This window comes from Enhydra lutris, unplaced genomic scaffold, assembly GCF_002288905.1.
Source record: "Enhydra lutris kenyoni isolate GAN:26980312 unplaced genomic scaffold, ASM228890v2 scaffoldscaffold45, whole genome shotgun sequence".
NCBI classification, from domain to species: domain Eukaryota; kingdom Metazoa; phylum Chordata; class Mammalia; order Carnivora; family Mustelidae; genus Enhydra; species Enhydra lutris.
In genome coordinates, this window is record NW_019154129.1 from 9,593,314 (window position 1) to 9,614,941 (window position 21,628).

Genomic DNA, 21,628 nt, shown 5'->3' on the forward strand with positions numbered 1-21,628 from the left:
AAAGCACATTCCAGAGTGTAAGGTACTTCTAGCCAAGAGGAATCCTGCTTCATAAACTTCAGAGTGCAGGAAATATTCGTAGTCTTTCTTTCCCTGAAATGGACATAAGGCCATTGATGAGCCCTTGTTTGGCTGCCGTAACAGGTGGTCTAGTCTGTCACTGTGCCCCAAAGACACACACCAAGCTTGCCATCTTACATGGAGCAGAATAATCAGGAAGGTTTGCAAGGTCTAAGTTGTCTCCTTGGAAAGATGACAGAAACAAGTGCTGGGTGGACAAGCCTCTAAGTCATTTCAGTAAGTGCTTCTGAACCCTGACTGCCTATTTGGAAACACCCCCTGAAAAATCTTATTGTCATTTAATATGAACAGCGGGAAAATAATTTTTTTTTTTTTTTTTTTTTTTTTTGCTAGAAGAGTGGCTTGCAAAGAACGAGAGAAACGGTCTTCTAAACCTTGACACCGGGAAGCGCAGCATCACAGAATCAAGAAAGGCCACCCCCGGACAGAATCCTTGCCCGCGCACCGCCCAGACACCTTCGGGGGCTACGCCACTGCGCCCGGCAGGCTTGGCCCAGAGATGATGACTCAGGGGGAAACAAAAGCCACTAAAGGAACTTAAAGACTTTCTTTGTAGCTTTCCTCCTTGAACGGAATTGATCTTCTCGCCTTAGCCTGGAAGCTGGCACAGGTGCCCCCTCCTGCGGGTCTCTGCTCCCTCCACTTGCTCTGCTCTCATGGATTCCCCTTGTAGGCTCTAATGCTGACCGGCACAGACACACCTGCCCACTCCTCTTCCTAGTGCATCCTTTCCCCATGTCTGTGATCCGACAGACTCTCCCTTTGGGCAGCTCCTCCTTCCTGCTACTCAGACATCTAGGAGGCAGCAAAAGACACCCACGGGGAAGATCCACAGGATGGCACAAATTAATAATTGAACCAGTTGCTCTCAGTTTACAAATGAAGAAACTGAGGCACACAGAGAGGCAGACGCTCAATAAACAGTCGCTATCTCTGTTTTCAGCTAGGCTTACCAACATACACTCCCCTACTCCCACTGGTGGGTGTTGATGGAGAGAGTTTTTTGGTTTTGGGGTTTTTTTTTTTTTTGGTAGATTACTTTCCCCCCTCATTTTTCATCTTTTCTCATCTCCCTATTTCCCAAATTAAAAAAAAAAAAAAGCCCTAAGGAAGCCCAAGAGGTGTGCTCTACCTAGAGGCTACCTTGGGGGATGGTGTAGACTGACGTAGGGTTCATTGGGTTTCCAAGCATGTGAATGGGGTCGAGATGTCCAGCCCCAGTCTGCCTCTCTATTTATAATGGTATGCATTGAAAGTTGTTTGTTTCTTGAAGAGCATATCTGGAGGCATGGATTAAGCTACACAAAAAATAAGAAATTTGTTGTTTACTGGGTGCAGAATGTTTGTTTTATTTTGAAAAAAACAAAACCAAAAAAACCTGACCCACAGATTCTAATATGTGTATTTGGTGCAATGATAGTAGAACTCAACTATATGTATCATTGATGGAGATTAACACTGTGTCTCAAATTTGTGATTATTTGAAACTCAAAAGGAAGAAAATTAATAGTGTCTTTCCCATTTTCTAGTAAATGCTATCAATTTGGTCAGAAGTATGGTTTTATTTTTGTTACCTAGTTTATACGCGACAAATAGGATTCCAGTGAACTTATCTGAGGTCCCTTGTAACAAAAAAGTATATGATTTAAAAAACAGCCCCTGGCCCTGCTCATCTATTTTAAGCCGAATTTCACCAGATTATGTTCTTAACACTGCAGCTAATATCATGATGTGGGAGAAAAAGTGCCTCTAGGTCCATTTAGGTAAGTTTAATTGTGGTCCCACTGAGAACCACCCTACTCTTTTCTAAAAGCGAAAAGCCTAAAAAGGTGGGACCATTTAATAAACAATTCTAAATTCAACAAACACTTCTAAGTCCAGTAATGGTTTGGGCGGGAAACGGAAATAAGGAAGAAAATAGGGTTTCGTGGTCAAGCTGGCATACATCTTGTTAGAGATGCTTCTGGCTAAAATCATCCAGAGGGAGTGGGAGGGGTTCTTCTAGAGCTATTACTATGAACAAGTGAATGCATTAACGGGAAAACAACAAAAAAAGAAAAGCCGCCATGAGAATATCTTTTAACCCTCTATGGCTGGTAACTCCAGCTTTTAACCCAAATATTATACTGCAAGCACACGGACCATACTGAAAACTTTCAAGCGATTTTTTTGGGGGGTGGGGGTCGGGGGAGAGTCTTTAATTTGACACCAGAGAAACGCCGTATCTTTTCGGGGGCATGTCTTCTGAAGTTAACGAAGGAGCTAGTGCCACCCCATAGCAGCCGTGATGGCCGCGGGAAAAGGTCTTCTGCCCTTCGGATCCGCCCGGGGACCCTGTCCCACAGACCGCGAAGAGGAAACTGGCAGCAAACTTGTAAACAGAATGACTCCGGGAGGAAACAGGGGTGGCATGCACAGTAGTGAGTACTTACATAAATGTCTGCACCATAAAATCCATCCTGGTAAACAACACTGCAAGGACACACACACAAAGAGAAACATCCATATTAGTGCATTTCCCCATGCAGACACACCAACCCCCGCACTGGCGAAGTTAGTCTGGTCACGGGATCCGAAACACAGGAACTGAGGAGAGTTTTCACATTGGTTAAGGAGGTTGGAGACAACAGTACTCTGTCAGCCCGAGAAAATTAGGCCGGGGTTCGGTGCTGGCCCAGAATCAGGACGTGATGGCATGCTGGACACCAGACTCCCCACTCTTTCACGAAGGGGTGTGGAAATGCAAGGGGGAGGGCAGTTTAAGTGGCCTAGACAGACAGGAGGGTCAGAGTTTGCATTCAGTCCGATCGCAGAGCTCCCCGCAGGGGGATAAGAAAATCATCTGCTTAAAATGTAATATTGATAAAGGGTAGGGAGGGCAGACGCCCTCATTTTCAGTACGCGTGGGAGCTGAAGGACTTTAGGAGATCCGGATGGCCCAGATGATTCCAGAACTGTTCTTCTACGTTCTCCCACCCTACAGTATTATATTTGGTAATTCTGGGTGCCACTCTTTTGTGGCAAATATAGGAAAATATCTCTGATTATATGTGTGTGTGAGCATGTGTGTACGTGTGTACAAGAAAATATGTGTTTGTATATATACATGTGTGTGCTGTATGCATGCATGGGGTGGATGTGTGTGTCTGTAACATGTGCGTAAGTGTGTGTGTGTGTATGTGCAGATGGACGAATACGGTGTAAAAGGTGTGCAGTGGCGTGTTTGCACATGTGTGTACATACATGTGCTCCTGTGTACACACGTATACACATACATGTACTTTGTGTATGCTTTTATAAATTATATCCAGGCCAAGCAAGCCCCACATTATGACTGAACAGCCCTGGCCTCACTGTGGCTCTCCTGTCACCATCCAAACTGTCATTCCAGAGAGAAAGGACTTCACAGGAGGCGGAAAATCTCCTGGACTTTTCCAGAGTTTTCTCGGTATACCTTGAGCGAAAGGGCCAGGAAGAAAAGCTTACAGCCATGTGATCGCGGGAAACCAGCTCGCAGTTCCTAAGCATTACAGTGGGTTTCATGGCGATCGCACGGAGACCTGATGCCACATGCGGATTCCGGGAGGATCACAGGAAGGACGGACTATGAAAGCAGGTGTCACCAAATGCGTGTTTTCCGCAGGGTGGTAGTGGTTATTGAGCGCCTTCCCTGAGAGCTCCCCATGGAGCTCAAAGATGCTTTATGATTCTGGCAACGGACCAGTGAGCCCCACCATCGAAGGGAACTGGGTTCTAACAGAAACACGACTTTGAGTACCAGAGGCGGGGCCGTCAGGTTTCAGGGGCAGAGCGGACCCACATGTAAGCCAAGCATATGGAGCCAGAGGAAGGCACTTGAAACACACACACACACACACACACACGGCTGTGACACTGGTTTGCTGGAGAACCCTGGAGAGCGCTTCTTGGAGCTTTTCAGACTCGATTGGCCAGACCCCCAAGTACCATTATCCTTAAAAATGTGACAGGGACTTCACACGCTAAGGAGGTTGGCAGGAATTACTTTCGGCTGTTTTCACCTTGATCGGAGAGGACCACAGTTCACAAGAGCACTCGTCAAGCAGCCTAAAACCCTCATCTGAGATGCTGAGGTACGCAGTGTCCTGAGCTATGCTTTCAGCATTCCCAACATTAAGACAGTGTGTCTGCTGGGGGTCAGAAGGCGGGGACAGCCTCTGCCAGCAGGACTTGCAACAGACCCGAGGAACCTGGGGAGAGTGACATATATTTTGTCTGCTGGGTGACAAATATTTAGAGGTGAGTCGTGTAGCTGTGGAGAAACGGGTTCTGCTTCTGCCCCGTTCTTTCCATCCTATGCCTTTGCTGGGAACACCTGCTCTCCCAACATCCTCCTCCAAAAACAGGTCAGCATTCAAGAGCCAAGTCAGATGGGAACCACGTACGCATCTGGTCACAGCCTCACCAGCCAGCAGCTGTGAGCCACTGAGCTCATCACTGAAGCTCTCTGAGCATCACGTGCTCATCTGTAAAATGGGGCAAGAGGCTGGGCAGTGGTCAACTCAAAGAAGGACGCAGTGGGGGTGCTGCCCGCAAAGCCATGAGCAAGGAGCTTGACATCAGAGAACAGAAAGTGATCCGTGTGTGAACAAAAGATTCATATTTTAACTACATATTAATATCGACATGGAAAGTAATGCCTCTGTCTACATATCTGTAGACAGGCCCTGGCCTTGGCCTTTCCTGAGCAGGGGAATCTCTGTGCCCGGCATGGCCCTCCACCATCCGCCATAGAAAATTCCTTTGGGACTCGGACATCCCACATCTATGAGATGGAGAACCAAAGAGAAAAGGTGGTCCAACATCCTCACGTCGACAAGCTCCCACAAACTGAACGATGACCACTCTTTCCCCGAGATGCTTACTAGCCCCCAACAACTGTACTAAGGCAGAGACAAGCCCGAGCATGTCCATCACTAAGCCTGCCCTCAGGGAGCTTTACAGGGAGGGGTCGCATGGTCGCAAAGCCATGTATGTACACGTACATACATATAAAATCGCGGCTTGCATGGAGGTCGAGGAGCAGGTGCTGGGAAAGGGTAGCGGAGGGAGGAGGGCTGGCAGCAGAGGTGAGGATATCTGCGCAAGTGCCTGGGAAATCTCAAAGCCTCAGCCAGGTGGAGAGGGAGGAAGAGCAGTCCAGGCAAAGGGAACAGACTATGCAAGTCCTAGTGTCCAGAGGGTCCCAGGCTCCTTCTGGGGGCCTGCAGGGTCCAGAGGCCCAGCAGACTGCGTGGCTCCATGGAGAAAGGAAACAGAATTCCCACCGCGATGAAAACCACACCTCGCAGGGAGCGCCTGTTTTCACCGAGTGCGTTGCGGGGGGAGTCAGGAGGGGGTCAGTTGGGTGATGATGGAGGGGGTGAGTACTCTCTTTTCAGGATAACTCTAAAAACAAGGAACCGATACGGCTGGCCTCGTTGGTGGTCTGAAAGCCAACTGACGGGCTGCCCCTTTCCCCAAGATGCATTTTCACCTCCTCAGTGGCTGGTGATAGCTGATACACTACTGGCCCTCACATTTCTAGAATGATGACTGTGTCGGTTCCTGGTCTAAGCGTCCTGTGCTAATTAGCCCACTTCTCCCTCATCATACCCCGTCACCCAGATCAGAGTTTCTGATCCAATAGGTCTGGATGGGGGTCTAAGAGTTCTAATTTCTAACCAGGACCCGGGGACGCTGATGCTGCTGGCCAGGGGATGAACTGGCTCATCGATCGGTGGGACACCGCCCTCCACATGTTCTTTTTCTTTACATCGTGACGGCACTGAGCTGGGAGACAGACCAGTCTCCTAGACCCTCATTTAAGGAGGGGTGGTTATAGGAAAGCTTTTCCAGACTCTCACGCTGGTTTCCAGGAATGTGCCCAAATGCTTTTTAAAGCCCCAAGAAACAGGTGCACTTAAAATAGCAGATGTGTAGGGAACGGAGGGCAGGAGTCGATGGCTAGTATGGATCTATAGATAAATGAACCGTGGGCCCCGAACAATAGAAGGGAGTTGCCATCGTGCGTTGAACAAGTATAGTCCAATTTTAATGCCAAGGCGGTCTGTCTAGCCATGCAAAGGTAATTGTATTGCTTGCCAATCACTTCAGGCCTGCAGTACGTTTTTGCAAGAACATAATGCAAATGCACAGCTCATTTTCTTAGAAAGGTAATAACGGCAGCTAAATATTTGGTTGAATGTAAGCAGAGGATGACGGCACTGTAGCAAATTAGTTTACTTAAAAAAAAAAAAAAAAAAAAAAAAAGGAACGAAAGTATAGGATGGCCAGACTATACAATCTGTTTGTGTAATAGAATCTATCCCCACCACAAACGCATTCCTGAAGGAGAGGCTATTTAAAACCGCTCTACCTTGCTGCCCCTTCCAAGTGGAAAATAAATTAAAATTTTAATGCGTTTAAATCTAGCTGTTTTTGAACAGATAGGGGTCCATAAATTCCCTGACATCTGTGTATTATTGTGTATGTTGTGTATGGACATATGTATGGGTACACTAACATTTTCCTAGGGAAAACACATTTTTAATCAGATTAGTAAAGGCATCTGTGACATAACCCTCTCCTCCCCGCCAAAAATAAAATTTAAGAACCACTGATTCATGGTGGTTTTATCTATAGATGCATTCAATTCACAACTTTTTTTTTTTTTTTTTTAAACATCACAGAGGTAACACTTTAAAACTGGCTGGAAATTCGAACAAGAATTCACACCAAACCCAAACACACACACACAAAATGCTAGAGAGAATTCTGAAAAACATTCTGATAATGGGTGATGACTTCTGTTCCTAGGGTTATATTAAACGTAGAAAGGTCCTAAACGGAAAAAGCATAGTCTGAGGATGAGACATTCAGAAATTAAGCCTGAAAGCATGGTTGCTGTATAGCCAGAAAAGCACACACACATAGGCTAGTGCCTGCTGTCAGATGCTTTCCTAGGACCTGCCCCGAAAGCGTTCCCAAGGATCTACGTGTGAATTTCATCATTGCCCCTGGCCAGTTTAAGAGATTTTGTCCTGGGATACTACTATATCTCTCCTATACACAAAATGGCACAGTGTGTCTTCAGACCACTTCTCAAGGTAACTCTGAGAGGTTGTACATAGATGCATCATAACTAATTTCCGGAGAAAGTTATGGAACACTTTATCCAAAGAGACCCAGAGAACCAAGACCAAAACCCTACAGCAGATGCTGGACATTTAGCTTAGAATCCTAATCATTTTTCAAATACTCTTTGATGCTCCATTAGAACACTCTACTGTGTCCCCGGACAATATGCCTGGTACATAGCAGGCACGGGATAAATAGCTGCTTTATAGTTAAGTGGCTAATTAAGAATAAGAATTTGGTGAGGCCAGGCTCACGGGGTTCCTTTTAGGTGGGTGTTGGGGTTCGGGTGCTGTCTTCTAATATCAGATGTTTACTGAGTCTGGGGGTGTGTCTCCAGTCCATCCATCTGCCATCTCCACCCAGGCATCATCGATCCACGATCTCCTTTGGTGGGCAATTGCCCAAAGAGCAGTTTCTCCCACATGGGGGTCATGAAGACAGACCGGACATTGAGGCTTCTCTGTCCACACTGACTCTGGGATCAAATGCGTGGAGAAGATGGCAGACCTGGTGATTCAGCTTTCTCAGGAACCATTCACTAGTTAGTATTTCGTTTATGATCTACATATTCCATGAACTATCGCGGTGCCTCCGACCAAAGCCAGCTCTGTGGCTTGTGGGGAATGGTGGTCTGGAAACTGCAGGACCCTCCCTGGAAGGGGGTCGGACTCTAGGTTTCCAACTCATCGCCCTTCCTCATTCAGTTGATGTTGACAATCAACAGTGACTTGGCTGACTCAATCTAGGTTTTCCATCCATTCCTGTGGTCCCCACCCCATGGTCCAAGCAGAATCCCCCTCTCCAAGGGCAAATGATCACCTATTAATGTGCCAAGAAGGTTCTCTTTACCGGTGTGAGGAAGAAGAGAATAGGGCCCCTCTGAAACCTGTGCTCTTCATTTGCTGGGAGGGATGTGGAAGGGAAAAACAAATCAATCAAAGGAAATGGATGAATGGGAAGGCATGCTTGCTGAATCTTCCTGTAGGACTGTCTCGATGTTGGGTATCTCTGAGGGTCACCCCAGGCTCCACAAAAGTAGCCATGGAGTTTCTGTGGTATTTCCTTTTATATTTATTTATTTGAGAGAGAGAGAGTGTATGTGAGTGAGAGGGAGAGAGCATCTGAAGCCAACTCCACACCGAGCACAGAGCCTGACATGGGCTCCATCTCACAACTGTGAGATCATGACCTGAGCCAAAACCAAGAGTAAGATGCTTAACTGACCGAGCCCTCAGGTGCCCTGATTTTTTTTTTTTTTCGGTATCTTGGGAAAACAGTATGGAAGCCATACACGGACATAGGATGAATGACCCATTTTTGGTTGTAATTTCAGTAACAAAGTATATACTGCATAGCTCATGAAGAGCAGAGGTTTGGCAGTTAGCTTTGTCTTCAACTGGTGACAAATAGAAAATCCTAATAAATGCAGCTCACTCAGTGACAGCTTAGAAAAGATGGGGAGCCCTGGGTGTGAGGGGGGATGGCAGAATGGGGTCTCAGCATGGCAATTTAGGAAGTGGTTGGACTTGAGGGCATCCTACATTTCTTCTTCTTCTGGAGCCTTCTCTAAAAACCCAAGCTGAGCTAAGGGACCTTCCTTGGTGCTCACACAACACCCTTCTCCCTTAGCACATTTATTGAAATTATTAGCTTATGGGGTGCCCCTGTCCCTAACTGGAAGGAATTCCTTGAAAGTGCAAGACAGTGTGTGGAACGGAGAAAAGGGGTGTTAGGCTGAACTGCACTGGAGTAAAGACATGGGTCGACTCTACAAATCTCCCCACAAAGGACTTTGGTACACAAACGGCTACAGGAAATCCACACTATCACCTGAATGACCTGAATCCTGAAAACGTCACCTTCTGGAAACAGAAGTAGGTTTCTGGTTTCCAGTCTCTGCTCTTTGCTTCCACCCAAGCTCAGGGCTCTTACCACTCCAGCCCCTATCTGCTCTCTGCTGTCCTCTGCTTTTCTTTCCAAAAATGAGCTGCCCCTCCGCCCTCAGTCTCCTGCAGCCTCAACCAACAAACAGAGGAAAAGGGAAACCTTCATTTAAGATGCTGGGTTCACACGTTCTCATTTGGAGCCAGTGCACTCCACACAGTTTGCAATACAGCAAGACACCCTCGCTGAATTTCCTATTTTCAACCAGCACTTTGCTCTTCTAGAACACGCAGACATGGACACATGCACACACCCCTAGCCCTTCTGTATCTTCCTCCTCCTCCTCCTAATATTGAGAATTTCATCTTACCACTAAGGGTGGTTTCAGGATTCCATTTGGAATATTACCAGCAAAGAGGCACAGGGTACCATTATAACCAAAATGATAGGAATATTGCCGGAATATTTAAATTAAGTCACGTCTGAAAGCAGTCACAACACGTTGCTTCACCATTTGGAGATGCCTGTGTGTCTCCCTGGTGAATGTGGCATTAATTAGTTATGCACGGTTATTCCCAGCAAAGAGCGAGATGATTGTAAGTTAGCGAATTTCAATTTTACGGCAGGTGTGTGATTTTGAGATTTTTATAAATTGTTCATGTGAGGATAAGCCATATAATTTTATTTTTTTTTCCTGTTCAGTATAGTAGTGAGATACTGAGAACACATATACCAAAAAGCTGCAATTACCATCTACTAAGATAAGATAATAATTTTCAGACAAATGAATGTGGTATAAACATGTGATTTTGCATTTATGGCTTATGAATCTTGCTTTAGTAATTACATGAGCCTACAGGGTAACTTGGTGGGTTTTTTTTTTTCCCCTCCCTCATAACAGCTTGCCGTGTGACCTTGGGAATAACACATCTTTATTTCTACATTTCTGGGTCTATAAAATGGGCTCAACACTGTGGGGCTGGAAATAATGATTAACACTCTGGATGCTTCCTTGTAGTACATGGTCAGGTAAAGGCTTAGGAGGAGCAGACGCATGTTTCTGGAGGATGGGGAGAAGTCAGGACAAATTCACCCTCGGTTTGGTATTGTGCACCACCTCTCCACAAGAAAGGAATTTTCACTGTTGTTTTGTCCAGTAAGAAACCGAGAAGTGACCCAAGGCTAACAACAACACAAGAAACAATGGACACGGGCTGGTATCTTTGCCTGTGTTCTCTTCTCCTGATGATTCCATGTACTTTCATTTATTTATATTCTGAATTTTGTCTCATTGTGTCTGTGTTTGAAACACCTCTGCAATAGGTGAGATATGAATAAATAATGAAAAAAAGAGTGGTTCCCTTTGTCGTCAGTATAATAGAGAGATGATCTAGGCTAATTCAGGTTTTCTAAAAGATTTATAAGCAACAGAGCTTTTAAAAAATGCGTTAACCCTTTTCATACAGCCTGGAACGCAGCCATATACTTTTTCACAGACCAGATCCAGTCGGCCAAGGCATAGCTGCGTTTTTCTGAGTAGCGCTACTGACATTTGGGGCCTGACACGTCTATGTTTGGGGGCCCTCCTGTGCACTGTGCACGTCAGGCAGTGTCCCTGGCCTCCACTTCCTAGATGCCATCGTACCTTCCTGCTCCTGCTATGACAACCCACAATGTCTCCAGACAGTCCAAACATCCCCGAGGACTGGCAGAGACACCCCTTTCTCCCTGACACCAGGGGTGCCAGAATGTTCCAGAAGGAGCCCTGAACAGGAGGAAAGAAAGCATAGTATTGCAGTGTTGCCGCGCACCCCACCAAGACCACAGTTTCTCGGCGTTCCCAGTCATTCCTTGATCTATGCTCGGCAACACCAGAGTCCCTGCACACAGATACCACACGGCCAATGGGAATTACAGTTTCTTACAGAGGAAGCCAAAGGCCCATTTTGGAAAATCCAAATGAAACGGGTCTTACTTCCAATGTCTTTGAACTTTTGAACGTTTGCATTTAACTCCACACCTAATTTTCTCTTCTCAGGCAAGGGCTCATAAACCTTGACGAGCAAGGTGTCTTTGGGGGAGGGGAGCAAGACCACTCCAGCAAACTTTGACGTTTGGGGACTCCGTGTCCCTCCACGGACGGAATTCAAGGGGCAAATGTGATCCAACCTCCTTAATAACCTGATGTTTGCAATCATCAGAAATCCATCTTTGGCTGTAGCCATTTTTCTGTTCTCCAGCATTCAGTCTCAGAGAGAATTTACATAACAACATGTGACATGTAGAATGCTTAAAGGCACCAACCATGACAGGACAAATTACACTCATTTTTCAGTTCTCTTTGCAAGGTGCTCCACGGCAGGCGCGCGCAGGACTGCATGCTGGGGCGGTTCTGGTGGGACAGTCAAGACCAGCATGCACTCACAACCAGGAGGGGTGGTGCGGGAGGCCCGCCGCAGGGCCGCGGGGGGAGGGGGGGCTGCCCCACTTACCCGCCATAGGCCGGGATCGGGGGCGGGGGCGCCGCGGCGCGGAAGGTGTTGTACACGGTGCGGCCACGGCCTCGCAGGTGCGCCCCTCGGTAGGCGGCCGCGGCGGTGGCGGCTGGATACGGGAAGCCGGGCACTGTGGGTGGGAAAGGAGAGAGCAGAGCAAAGGCTTTCAGAAGCACACCGGTTGCGGAGGGCAACCCGCCCACCCAGGACCCTTCTCCCCGCAGCCCCAGGCTGGACACCGTCCCTGGAGAAGGGAGGCGGGGTTCCAAAGGCGGCCAGCAGGGAGGAGGTCAAGGTCCGATTCCAGACAGAGTGGGTTGCCTAAGGGGTCGGTCCCTGTGCCCAAGAGAACATGGTAAATGACAAGCATTTACAAAGAATTCGTGGTAACAGGCGACAAGCTCACTGCTCAAAGTTAAAATTCTACAAAGGCGGAATGCACGAAGTATGCGCTGTGTTGCCAGGATCTAGGTGTCTACCTGCACACACATGTATACCGTGTGTAAGAGATATTTATGTGTCTGAGCACACAATACACGTATACAATGTAGCCAAGCACATGTGTGCATGTGTAAGTGAACATGTATGTCCATGTGTACACGGTGTCTACACACGTGTATGTGGGTGTGTACCCAGGCATGTTTATATGTGCGTGTATATATGCATACACTTGCATTTCCATATGCGTACATATTTCAATGTGTCCCTAGTTATTTCTGGGGCTGAAATGTGTGTGTGTGTTTGTTGTCTACTGATTGCCTTCCCTATCCCATTTTTCTTTCCCACATTTTCCTTTATGTACACCTACTGCTTGTTAAAGTTCTTAAATTGCAAGATAGTTTTCCTGCAGACACGTGCATGCATCACAAGTGTGCAAACCCCTTATGCGCCAAGAAACGAACCGTTACCAATGTCCCATCAGCCCGCAAACCATTTAACAGCTAGGCGCACACACCAACCGTAATTGTAGAGAAGTCTGGGAACTCAGCTCTTAAGAGGGTGTGGGCTGAGTTTTCCTTCTTGGAGGTAAATTCTCTGAGTGGGATGGCTTGCTGAGGAGTCAAGAGGGAAATTAAGCCTGATGCCAGAGACCCCTGAAAATTCATTCTCTTGCCTCTGCGTGGGATGTCCTTCCTCCTAGGGTGTCTGTAAATCCAGACGCACCCGGGGCCCAGGAAGCCTTCAGGAAACCACTTCTGCGCAATCTCACAGCACTCTCGCTAGGCCAGCCCCGAGCGTGCCATCCCCACTGAACTGCAGGCAAGGTGCCCGCCTGAATGGCATTCCAGGGAGGAGGCACATTTCTGGGAAATCATACAGGGGAATCCACTGAGGCAGGAGATCTGTATCAAAGGCCCAGAACACCCAATCTCTCATGGGTAATGGTTTCAAAAAGAGGGAATCTGTCAGTGTGTTACCTTTTCTGTCCCCTATCATCCAGCAAGTTCTTCCTGGCTTTTCCCCCCATCGCCCGTCCATCTTTGCTTCTGCCTATGCCTCCCCAAGTCGGCGGAAGCCCCCCAGATTTATCCACAGTAGGTTCTAAACTTTGGATATCTGAGTGAATGTAGGGGTGTCTTAAACACGTAAACAAGAGAGCAACCGGTAAGTTGTGGACAGGTCAAAGGATGGACAGACTCTCCAGCCAACCCCCCTCCTTGTCCCAGGTTCCTTTCCCAACTGCTCCCCGACACAAAAGGAGATTTCCAGAGGGAGGGAGAAACAGGTGGAAGGAAGCAAGGGTTTCCTCCCTTGCATGCCACCCCCTCTCTACTGCTCCTTTTCTCCTGGGACTTCACACAGTGTTTTTAGGACAGACGGCACTGGGAGGGACAGGAGCCTCCAACTTCAGAACATCCAACCGCCAGGGAGGCTCGCAAACATAGGTCATCAGCAGACGCACACCTCCCTCCGGGAGCTCATTTTGGGGAGCACCTAACCGCTTGCAAGATGTTATGTCTCGTGCTGTGTTGAAGTTGCCTGCAGCTTATATTAAAATTGCCAGTGGGGGGCTGCTCCCCTTCTCACCACCACACTCAGGAGCAGAAGCCTTTCACCTGATCTGTTTATTAGCCGCGATGTCCTTGGATACACTGTATCCTAGCTGCGTGGGGCTGGCCGGGGACGGGGAGACGAAGTGGGTGGGGTCCCCCACAGCAGCCATCCCCAAGCCCCTACACCCCACAGAATCGCGGGGGTTGGAACAGAGCCCTTGAACCCAAAGTGCAGACAGACTGACTGTCACTTGCTATTTTCTGCCCGTTCTCATGGGTTCCACCAAATCTTTCTCTCACCAAGGAGGGTACGATGCTGGGATTGCGCGAGTGATTCAGAATGATTTTATCTTTCCATTTGTGTCTTAAAAGACCAAACATGTTGTTTTTAACCTCTTTTTCTTATTGTTGTTCATGTCAAATTACGCAGCTGTCCTTAATTCTCAGCTTCCCCGCCTCTGCTCACCCACAACCCCCTGCTTGTGTTTCAACCAACGTGCTTGAATTCGCGGAGAGGTGTCCATCCTAATGGGGAAAGCCAGTAAGTCCTAACACCATAAAAGCCCAGAAGTCATGCGAGATGAGCTGTTTGCTTCAGGACTGGCGAGAAAATGAGTGAGCGGGGCTGTGACGCCAACTCCACCTTGCCACAGTTCAAATATTAAGTTTTCATAGGAACGCCCTGGATTTTGAAATAAAGAAAATGAAAAATTCACAATCTGGCAGAGCAGCTGGCCGCCTGTGTGAGGAGACACGGTAATTATGCTGACCCATTCATTATCGCCGGCTCCCGCGCACACTGAGACCAGATCCCTCTCAGCGACAAGCAGGTTCTACAATAATTCTTAGAGGATTTAGATGTTGAGATACAACATGAAACAGAAGCTAGGCTGGGGAGCAGGGCAGCATGAGCTGCTCAAAAGCGCGGGGCCAGGACTCCTCGTGTGTCCCTTGCCTACAGGGGGGGGAGGTGTCCCTCCTGAAGCGGGAGGAGGTAGGACAGGTCTCCACGGAAGGCTCTCCAGGGCTCTTCCCAGTTAACTCGGGCCTAATCCCAAGTTAGAGGGATTCTTACTTTGTTAAAGGAACCCAGCAAGGACAATACATCCACTCCTGGGTTGAAAACTTGCTTTTCTGGGAGGCCAAGTGGCCTTAGGCAAGATAAGAAGGTCCCGCACGTGATGCTTTGGACCCGAGGCTTCATGCAGAAAGCATGGGTGTCTCCCAGGTGGATGGATGGTTTGCTCAGCTGTCCCTTCCTTGGTACCCGTCTCCTGCTACTGAGGAGTCTCTTTATGAAGCCTCTGGTTAGTTACCACGATTAATGAACGTTTGCTTCCTCTTTGACTTCTTGCTTTCCTTCCTTCTTATTCTGACCTTTCTTTCCCCCTTCCTCCTTTCCTTCCTTCCTCCCTTGCTTCCTACTTGTATTTATGTCTTAATCTCCTTTGGAAGGAAGCAGCCACAAAGCTCCCCGGGTGTCCTCGCTATCAAGTAGCTTGGATGACAGAAAGGAGAGAGTGGGGCTCCTGCTGTTGCTACAACGTACACTCTGCGAGGGCAGAGAGCTCCCCATCTGTTGATTCAGAAGAGTGCCCGGCACGGAGCAGGTGCGTGGATACCCTTTGGAGGTGAACCTGTGTTCATCTCCCTCCTTCTGGGACCGTAGAGGCAGAGCCTCGTCACCCTGCACCTTCTGGAACACTGCCCTCTATACGAGGTGTCCTGCCCAGGAGTCGAACCTACATGGAGGCCAACGACACAGCAGGCCCTCGGTCAGGATCCCTGTAAAAGTGACTTCTACAGCTGGGCTCACAGGTGCTGGGCTGGCCCCGGGAATGGCAACCACACTTGGCGTATGTGTGGTTCTGATAAAAAGGGAGAGGACTTGGATCAAAGTATTGTACTTGGAATTACTGCAAAACCTTAATTCACTGAAATTCACATTCACTGCTGTGCTATGTTGGGATTTGGAGATCAGGTTCTTGTTCTGGGGAAAAGAAGGGCTCAAATGCAAACCAACCCCCTCCCCTCCAGACACTGATACCTATGAAAGGGCCCGTGGGGTCAGGTTCTTTCCTTCACCGAACCCCAGACAGTGCTCTCCGACAACTGAGCAATTTGGAGTCTCTGAGTACAGTAAATGTGTGCCACAAGGAACAATGGATAGAACCTGCTTATAATCCTTAACTCCTCGGATCTGTGGCTGAGCCTTCCGTGTTTCTCCTCATCCCCACTAGAGGAAGTCTCCCCGCCCTGAAGCTGGTTTAGGATTCTGAGTGACTCTCTTGCCACTAAAACAAATGTTCGATTGCGTGGGTAAAAACAAAAACAAAACACCCACAACTGTTTGTTAAGCTTCCTCTGGACTCCACTTAGGACAGAAGGAACAGATTCGTTTACTTGCCTACCATGTGCACTGGCTTGCTGATGCTGGGACACGGTTAAATTCATATTTGAAGCAATTACCTAGACAGATGATTCAGATCAGATGAAACAAAACCAAAATGACTTTATCCTTGAACCACATAGAAGACATCTCAATTATGTGCTTACTTTGGGACGTGACACCTATCTTTTGTTGAGTCAAAGTTATCACATTGTCTATCAATACCCCAGTTCAGGAGTTTGGATCCAGTAAGTGGGCAATAAATGTTTAATAAATCCAATGCAAAAATGACAAATGGAAATTCACAATGTCCTCTCTGATTCTGGAATGGAGTAAATCAATGTTAATAAAAGTCATAAACCTGTCACCCTGTCCCATGTTTGTAAAAGCCTCTTTGTTAATGAAAGGACAGGGTTAGAAAGAAAAGACACCAGATTATAGGCATTTTTAAAACCCTGGTGTTGGAACTGATTTTATTTTTCCCCTAGCTGAACTTCCAGTTAATAAACATGTAAAGAGAGCATCACTGGGGAACAATGGAAAGTATTCAGGTTGCTTTGCAGACCCAGTATAAATCCTTGGTTGTTGGCATGAGGGAGACAAGGGAAGAAGACAGGAGACGAGACAAAACAACAACACAGGTTCATTATACTGGAAAGGTTCCCTCTTAAACCTTATCCAGCATGAATCAAAGTGAAAAATCTGGTATCACGGCCACGAAAATTGGATTTGGTTCATAAGCTAAAAATGAGTTTCTTTCAAAGGAAACAGGGCAAGAGCTTTTAGAGCAAACACCAATTGCGCATCTCGGTGACACATCGACGTCCCCGGCCGACCCACTCCCAACCTTCAGCTAGACGGATACCCGCAGCATATTTTGGGGGAGTGTTCATGGGATAACTTGCTCAGTTCTTGGGCACGAGGAGTCGTATAGCACGGAGCTCAATGAAATGGAAACTTCAGGGATGTAACGAGAGGCCTGCTGTGATGTGCGAGGCGATGTGCACGATATCAAGGCGAATCAACATTTTTAACCGGAAGATGTGTGGGGGTATCAACCCGCCAAATGGCCCGTTTACCAGAGTGTCAACTGCTTCCTGCCTGTCTCCCATCAAAGACAAAGCCCCCGCCACCTCCCCCCTCCTCCGAGCTCCGCACTCGGTGTATTTACAGTGATGAACGTGCACGCTCCCCCTCCGTCTCGTTTACGAATATGGTGCTTACCTTCGAAATAAACACAAATGAGATCATCTCACCAGCCCGGAAATCCCCAAAGAAGAAACAAAACCAGTGGAAAATACTTGAGGGTTATAAAGTGCATATTAAAGTTTTAGAGCTTTGGGAGAGATGGAAGAGTAGCAGATGCAAAAGCCAACAGGGGGGCAGAGTCTGCATCAAAGCCATAAAAATATACAGCCGTGGTAATGGGCAATTATTCTTTGCATTTGTGCGCTGGTTTGAATTTGCATGAGGTTGCCAGATGCCCTGGCAAAGGTGTTCCATCAGAATGGAGGGGAGGCGCATCGGGCTCCCTGCTCAGCAGGGAGCCTGCCTCCACCTCTCTCTCTGCCTGCCTCTCTGCCTGCCTCTCTGCCTACTTGTGATCTCTGTCAAATAAATAAATTAAAAAAAAAAAAAAAAGAATGGAGGGGAGGGCTGCTCTTCGTCCCCCCACCCTTCTCTCCTTCGCCCACCCCTGCAGTGGTCTGAGACCCAGAGCTGTCCGTGCGGATTTGGGGTTGAATTGCTCTGTGGATAATTTAGGGTAGGAACCGTTTGCTTACACAAGTCTGGGGGTACAGACGTGCTTTCAACAGCAGGTTCACCATTCTGCAGGATTCCCCTTGGGGGAACTCCTGTTTCATGGGCTGGACCGTAAATTAAGAAGTGGCATAGTAGGTAACATGCCGAAGTGAAATAACCAGCTTGAGCTCAATTTCAGAGGCAGAGTATTGTGTGATAAACATCACAATGAATAGTTAAAAAAAAAAATGATTTTTTTCCCAAATGACAAAAATGTTTGCTTTTTTTTTTCCCCAAAATGAATCTCAAACAAAAGTACATCAAATTGGTTTATAGCAGAATTTATACGCAACTGGGTCACTCTCTTTGAATGGTGCTAAATGGGAAATTTAATACGATGGCGCACATTTAGTTCTAGGTCAAAATAAAAATGGGAAGGCTTTCAATTTTGTTAAAATTCAGCAATTTCAAGGTTTCGGGAGAGAAAGGGGCGGGGGGTGTTCCAACCATTCAGTCATTTACAAAAAGACCAAAATAGCCACTTAATTTGTTGGAATCTCTGATTCTCGTATTCTCGTCTATCTATCCCTGAAACACATTTGGGACGGACTCTTGTTTCATTTCAAAATGCATGTGGATATTAAATACTGCTATTTAGAAGTGAATAAATCCACATTTTGGACAAACAGTTCCTTACAGGACATCCTCATTTGAGATGCACTGAATAGGAAAACAAAAATTTCTAATTAATGTACAAGTCTAATCACCATTCCCCACATGGAAGAGTAATTTTTCACTGTTCATTTGCTGGGTTTAATCTCAAAACTGACATAACAGAAACGCAATGTCCTATAAATCTCCACTCATTGGTTTCCTTAATATTCATATCCCATTGAACAGCAGCTTCTTGTTCCTGCAGTCCATTACAACTTGCAAAAGTGTCGATAAAAATATTATGAAAGGCAAGATGTGTTCCTTCCTGGCTGTGCGTGCCATTTTATTTGGGAAAAGACAATAAATGGCTCATGGATGGTCCCCCCAGCCTGCTGCTTGGTGGGTGATTAGTGATTAATTACCTGGCAGCAAATTGACATGGCACGAGGAAATTGACACAGCCCTGATTAATTAACTTTTTATGGGTGGTAGTTGCTCACAAAACATTGCGCACCCTAATTGAATCTCTCCATGTAGCATCATTGGTACAAAAGTTTTAGCCTAATCCAAATGAGCCAGAAGTTTCTTGGCTGTTCTAGGTCTGATGACGATGTGTTGAAAGAATGGGCAAGAACTTGAAATTGGAGAGAAAAGCACATTATTTGAAGGGGGGGGGGGGAAGATGGTGACATTGTCCTGGCTGGACTGCCTGAGCTGAATTTATTGACCTAAATCTTTGCTGTTGGAGGCTACGCTGCTGCCTTCTGCTCCAGCCTCCTCTGGCCGCTCCTTCTCTGTGGCTTCTGCATGTTCTCTTTCCTTTGTCCTGTCCCTAAACATGGAGTTGATCAGCTCACTCAAATGCTGGCTCCATTGTCCCTTCCTCCTCCAAGGGCTTCTCCCCGCCTCCTCAATGTCTCTCGGCCACTCCCGTCCCCAACCTGCTTCCTCCCCTGGTTTCATCTGGCCTTGACCACTTCATCGAATGGCACCCTCATCACACAGCTCTCCGTGGGGATGTCCTAAGGACCTTATTTTGGTCACAACTGTGTGTCTCTCACACCTCCAGGGTTACCTGGCCTAGGGTAATTACTGCAATGTTTATTGAGGATGTTGTCAGATGCACTCAGAATGTCACAGTTGTTCAGCCATGGGGGGAGGGGGGTAGGGGAAGGGAGGACAGGGGGACAGTCCTTGAACTTGTGAGAGTTGCGACCACGCTGCTTAGGAAAGGCGCACATGCTAAGAGAAAGTCGGGTTTTCTCGAGGACATGAGTGAGGAGGGACTCAACCCGACTTGAGGAAAGTCCAGACAACGGTAACTGGAAAATTGAAAGCAAAGCGGTGATCCCAGTTGGGCAAAGTCCAACCTCCCATACTCCATTATCCGAAAGAGGAGCTTCAACTGTATATCGGCTACGATTTACTGACACTTGCTAACCGCCAGACCCAAAGGTTAACACAGTAAATCTTCAGGAAACCATTCGAGCCAGGCATTACTGCTACCTTCCCTTTCCTGGGGAGAGCAGGAAGATGTCACGCAGCCCAGAAACTCGCCCAGTGCTCTCAGACAGCCTGACACTAGAGCCCATCATCTCGTCTATCACACATCAAAGTAACGAGGCAATTGGGACTAAGGTATCCCGTGTCAGCCCTGGGCAAGAACTTCCTAGTTCCACTCTCTCCTTTCTCCTTCAGGACTCCCCGTTCTCACTTTCCTCCTATGGCCTCCTAGAGCAGTGTAAGTTACTACAACCTCTCCCTATATTCATACCGCAACCAAGACAAGCGGCCCAATGCGTCATGGACGGAATGAATTGGCAGGGGAATCCGCTGACAAACCTCCAGGAGACCTCAATATGCTCCTGGTTGGGGGCAGGAGCTGGAAGGAGGGGGAGGGTAGGTGCTGTTGCTTCTGTTCTCTGTTTAGGCGCTGAGATTTCAAAACACCTGGAAAGGCTCTGCTCCTTTTCTACTAATTGGATACAGGCCAGAGGGATCACTACTGATTTGTGTTCCCGGTAAGAGTCTACAACAAGCCATTTTCCTTCTCCATCTTGGCTTATCTCGTCTCCCAAAATACCGGGGAAACAGACTCTCCCAGCAATGGGGACCTGGGGTCCCCTAGCATGGCGTTTATACACAAACTTCATTACTGTCAAAATAATGAGTTCCTTACGACGAACTTCAACTAGAACCCTTCTCCAAGATTTGAGAGACCTGCAAAAAAACCTTTCCTGATATTTGGGTAATGCCCTTTTTTCTCTATATAACCGATTTATTAATATTGTTATCAAATATCACTTCACTCATGACTCCATTACAAACAGTCTCTTCCTTAGCAAGGAAACAGACGAGTCATTCAGGGGTTAAAAAAAAAAAAAAAGAAAACTAAACGCAGTGAACGCCCAGGGATGATCTAGTCTGAGCAGTGAGCCTGGGGTTCCCAAAGCAGAAACGCTTCCTAACTTAAAAACACATTCAAAAAGCGTCCACAATACCCACACACAATGCTTACATGGAAATTCCTTTCATCGCTAGGTCTTTGAATGAGGATGGCAGCCCTGGTTTTCAAATAATTGCCACATTACTCCCGCTTACCTCCCGAAGTTGGCTGTTGCCTCTTCTCCCCTGGGTTACAAACAGTCTGATGAACCGAACGGGCATGCGCGGCGAGCACCGTGGCTGCCGGACGTGCCCAGATACACTCGCACTTTGCAGAAGACGTATTTGTGATCTGTCGGCTCACAGGTGTTGACAATACCCACCCCGGGCAGGATTTCTGTAACATTTCATCCGGCACAACGAGAATGAATCTCAATCTTGGAGGGCTTAACCTGACGGGACCGCGGAAGGCATTTGCAAAGGTGCTTTTTGTTATTTGAAGGAAGGCTGGAGACAAAGCCGTGAGAGGCTGAGATCTGTTTTAATTTGGAAGAGGAGATTTGCCACACTCGGTTCGTTTGACAGCACCTGTAGCAGTGTCAATTTAGCTCTCATCAGGTAGCCATGGGGGGAAAAAAGGCAAATAATTTATATAAATAATTACTTTATCGAGTGCCTATATATAGCAAAGTTTCAACTGTTAAATCATTCATGATCTGGCTAACAGGTGGCTGGAAGCGCGAGCTTGGTGAATTGCCTCTCCACGCAGCAAACAAGGCAAGGGAGATGAATTAACTTCACGTGGTGGGATGGGTTTCCCGTGGTTCTCTGGGGCTGCTGGAGCT

The 21,628-nt window shown here is 47.3% G+C and overlaps 1 protein-coding gene across 8 annotated transcripts in view; it reads right to left on the bottom strand.

The window, feature by feature from the left end:
• The window catches only part of LOC111156037 (RNA binding fox-1 homolog 1), a 600,640-nt gene that overhangs the window by 43,408 nt on the left and 535,604 nt on the right, over window positions 1–21,628 (bottom strand). For 4 of the 8 annotated variants that reach the window (XM_022516606.1, XM_022516607.1, XM_022516604.1 and 1 more), the window contains 2 exons: window positions 11,616–11,748; window positions 2,514–2,553 (listed from right to left, as the gene is read on the bottom strand). In XM_022516606.1, coding sequence (XP_022372314.1) covers window positions 2,514–2,553; window positions 11,616–11,748 — 173 coding nt within the window. The remainder of the gene's footprint in view (window positions 1–2,513; window positions 2,554–11,615; window positions 11,749–21,628) is intronic. The other 4 variants (XM_022516609.1, XM_022516603.1, XM_022516608.1 and 1 more) reach the window with 1 other exon arrangement.